Source organism: Trypanosoma grayi (assembly GCF_000691245.1).
Source record: "Trypanosoma grayi strain ANR4 Tgr_712_V1, whole genome shotgun sequence".
NCBI classification, from domain to species: Eukaryota; Euglenozoa; class Kinetoplastea; order Trypanosomatida; family Trypanosomatidae; genus Trypanosoma; species Trypanosoma grayi.
The window spans coordinates 5,868-8,988 of NW_008826331.1; the positions used below are offsets into that span (position 1 = coordinate 5,868).

The window sequence follows — 3,121 nt, forward strand, 5'->3', positions numbered from 1 at the left end:
CCCCCCGCCCCATTGATGGAGAACGGGAGGGCGGTCGCGCCAGGTGCTTTCTTTCCCCTCTCCCTCCGGAGGGGAAGGGGCGAAGGGGGAGGCCTCAAAGGGCCACGAGCAGACAAAGGGCGACAACGACCCCCAGAAGAAGCAGGAAGGGCAGGTGCGCCCGGAAGAACCGACCGGCGCTGATGTACCGGCCGTGCACCAGGACGCCCCATGCGATCCGGGGCGCCCCCCAGCACCCCGCCGTCAGCGGATTTTCCCGCAAGACGCACCCCACAAAAGAGTGGCAGTTGTTCGAAAAAAGGTTGTACGCCTGCGTCTTGCGAAAATGTTTCGTGACGCGGGCCAGCGCCGCGTCGTACTCCGCCACCTCGCGTCGGCACGCCTCCTCCCACTCTTCTTGCGCCCTCGTTTCGCCCAAAGGGCGATAAAACGACGGCACGCACATTCTTGAAATGTCCCAGTACTTCGCGGGATTGCCAAAGAGCATTTGATCCACACCGATGAGGCAGGTGCCTTCAAAGTCGTAGATCCGGCCAGCGGAGTCACAGATACCCACATGGCCAATAAAGGGGAAAAACCACGAAATAAACGGGAGAGGCGCCCAGACTATGCAAAAAGGATAGTGCTCCGCTGCTGGATCCACTTTTGGCGGCAGGGGTGGCACAACAACGCCGTGAGCGCCCTCGTCCCATTCCTCCTCGCCCTCCATTCCTTTACGCCTCAGCATGCAACGAGGGAGTATATATATATGTTTTTCTTTTTTAAAAAAGATGCACAATTTTTCTTGTCGCACTCGACTTTGTATTCTTCCTCAAGCGCCAGAAAAAAAAGGGAAGAGAAACGGCATCCTCTGTTAGTATCCATTTTTTGCACCAGCAATTATCCCAAAAAAAAAGAGTTAAAGCAGAGCAAAGTCAACAAAAGGCGAACTTCTGGGTGGTTTGGGTGAAGACGCATTCTGCATACATCATCGCCCAGGGTACACACACACACGCACATACACAGCGAGGCGTTTCCACCACCTCCCCTCTTCACCTCCCAACCGTTATTCCAATCAGAGCAAAAGTCTTCCCTTGAAGATCGTTTTTGATCAAGCACATGATTTTGTCGAACGTGCACGCAACACCACAGCAAGGACGCACACGCAAGCAGAACCAGATTCCATACGCAAATACATAGACATACGCATATAGGCATGCATGCAAATGGGCTGTATTGAGGGGGGGAACCCATAGTTCACTTTTTTTTTTGGAAGACAATACACGTTTTGGTCATTTTTTATACAATACGCAGCAGTCACGGTAAGTGAGGCCCAACCGTGAGCGAACGCGGGATAAAGAGAGTGTGAGAGTCAGACACCCCCAAGACCCACCCCCCAACTCGACACAACGCATTTCTTCATTCCCCCAGCAGCCACTAGCAGGTGAGATATCACCTTTAGGTGGTAGAACACAAAATTACCACCTCTAAAACTCCTTTATTTTCCGTTTTTCGTCCTTGCCCTTACAGTTTATGTTTGGACTAATAATTTTTTTCCTTTTCGTTTTTTTTTCTGTTTGGGGGGTTTCCACAGTCTGACATTTCTCCGTGTTGTTATTTCTTTCTTCTTTTCGTTCGTTTATTTCCATCCACTGCCAGTGTAGTTTTCATCTTCTTCTTCCTTTCACTCCCGTGTCCCAATTTATGTGGGACCGATGGGGGCCAATATGGGTTCCTTTTCTCTTCCCCCTTGCTCTATATAAAGGAAGCTTCTCTGCTTGCATGAATATACTAAATAGATATCTATTGACATCCTTTGGGAAAGGAAGGGAATCTCAACCCAAGAAAAACCAGCCACAGTAGGGTACCCCATCCCCCTCCTCCTCCTTTTCGTTTTCGTTTTTTTAGCGTTTTTAATTCTCTTTAGAGACTCAAAAAGCACATGGCCAACTTCCTCTCCAACAGGCAGTTTTTTTTTCCACTCACACCCACTATCTACACCTCTTGACCTGCTGCCTCCCATGGGCAATGGGAGAGAAAGCAAATGCACCTCCGCCATTTTTCCTCGTAACTCACACACACAAAGAAGCCAAACCCCACGGCATATCCATGTGAATCTCAAAGCACGCACATGCACACACTCAGCGAGGCAAACAAAAGACAAAAAGTTCGCCTTTCCACGAAGCAACCACCTGAAAAGTCCAGTTATTCATCTTCATTCTTAAATATTCGTTTCCACCCCTCACCCAGACGCCTTGATCAACCCTCCTTCCAAGTTGAGTTAACTCTTTTCAGTTTCTATCACAACTTACTTTTCCGCTTGGCCCTGGCAAGCGCATCAATTTTGACCCGCATCGATGCATACACAACAGGAAATGGAGGATTGCCATCCACCTCCAATATCCGCCCCGCGTAGTACTCAAGAAGGGCTGTCCTCTCAGCTCGGTAAATTTTCATCCGCCGCTGGTGCTTTTCGCGTGTATCGTCAGATCGGATCAGAAGGCGGCTCATAATCTCATCCGGTGGAGGGTCGCTTTTCAAGTTGTAAATACGCCCCGTAACGGGGTCTAATCGGCGCAACAGGCAACGTTCCTCTAGCATCTGGGCGTCCACGCTAATGAACACCATTGCGTCGATCTCAAAGCCAGTTGCAGCGAGTGCCTTGGCTTGGCTAAGAGTGCGCGGGTAGCCATCTAGGAGGACACCTTTTGCCCTGGCGTCTCTTTCGCTGAGCCGTTCTGCCATCACCTTTACAATGACTTCATCCGGGATGAGCCTTCCTTCGCTCATGTACGCCGCCACTTGTCGTCCAATCTTAGTTCCTTTCTCCACCTCATCCCTCATGAGGCTGCCGGCGCTGATGTGAAGCAGACTGTAGTCTTTGACAAGCGCTTCACCCGCAGACCCTTTGCCGCATCCAGGGGCGCCGAACAGCAGGAGGTTCAGTGGCATGGTAGGCTACACAAACGAAGGAAGTTTGAGCAAAAAAACCCGAGGACGCAGAACTGCTTCTACCGCAGCAGTTTTGAGCGTCGCCACGCAAATCAACCTGGCACGAGACGATAAACAAAAGAGCAAAAAAAAGAAAAAAAAAAGAGAGAGAGAGACGCTCATGAACAGCAACAGCAGCACTCACAAAAAA

The 3,121-nt window shown here is 50.3% G+C and overlaps 2 protein-coding genes across 2 annotated transcripts; both read right to left on the minus strand.

Moving 5' to 3' along the window:
• Positions 1–94: 94 nt before the first annotated feature.
• DQ04_07121030 (transmembrane protein 222) lies at positions 95–709 on the minus strand (the record flags this gene model as incomplete). The annotated part of the gene is made up of 1 exon (XM_009315028.1): positions 95–709. One exon carries the CDS (start codon positions 707–709, stop codon positions 95–97), a length of 615 nt encoding a protein of 204 aa, XP_009313303.1.
• A 1,571-nt stretch (positions 710–2,280) lies between these two features.
• DQ04_07121040 (adenylate kinase) lies at positions 2,281–2,931 on the minus strand (the record flags this gene model as incomplete). The annotated part of the gene is made up of 1 exon (XM_009315029.1): positions 2,281–2,931. One exon carries the CDS (start codon positions 2,929–2,931, stop codon positions 2,281–2,283), a length of 651 nt encoding a protein of 216 aa, XP_009313304.1.
• Positions 2,932–3,121: the final 190 nt, after the last annotated feature.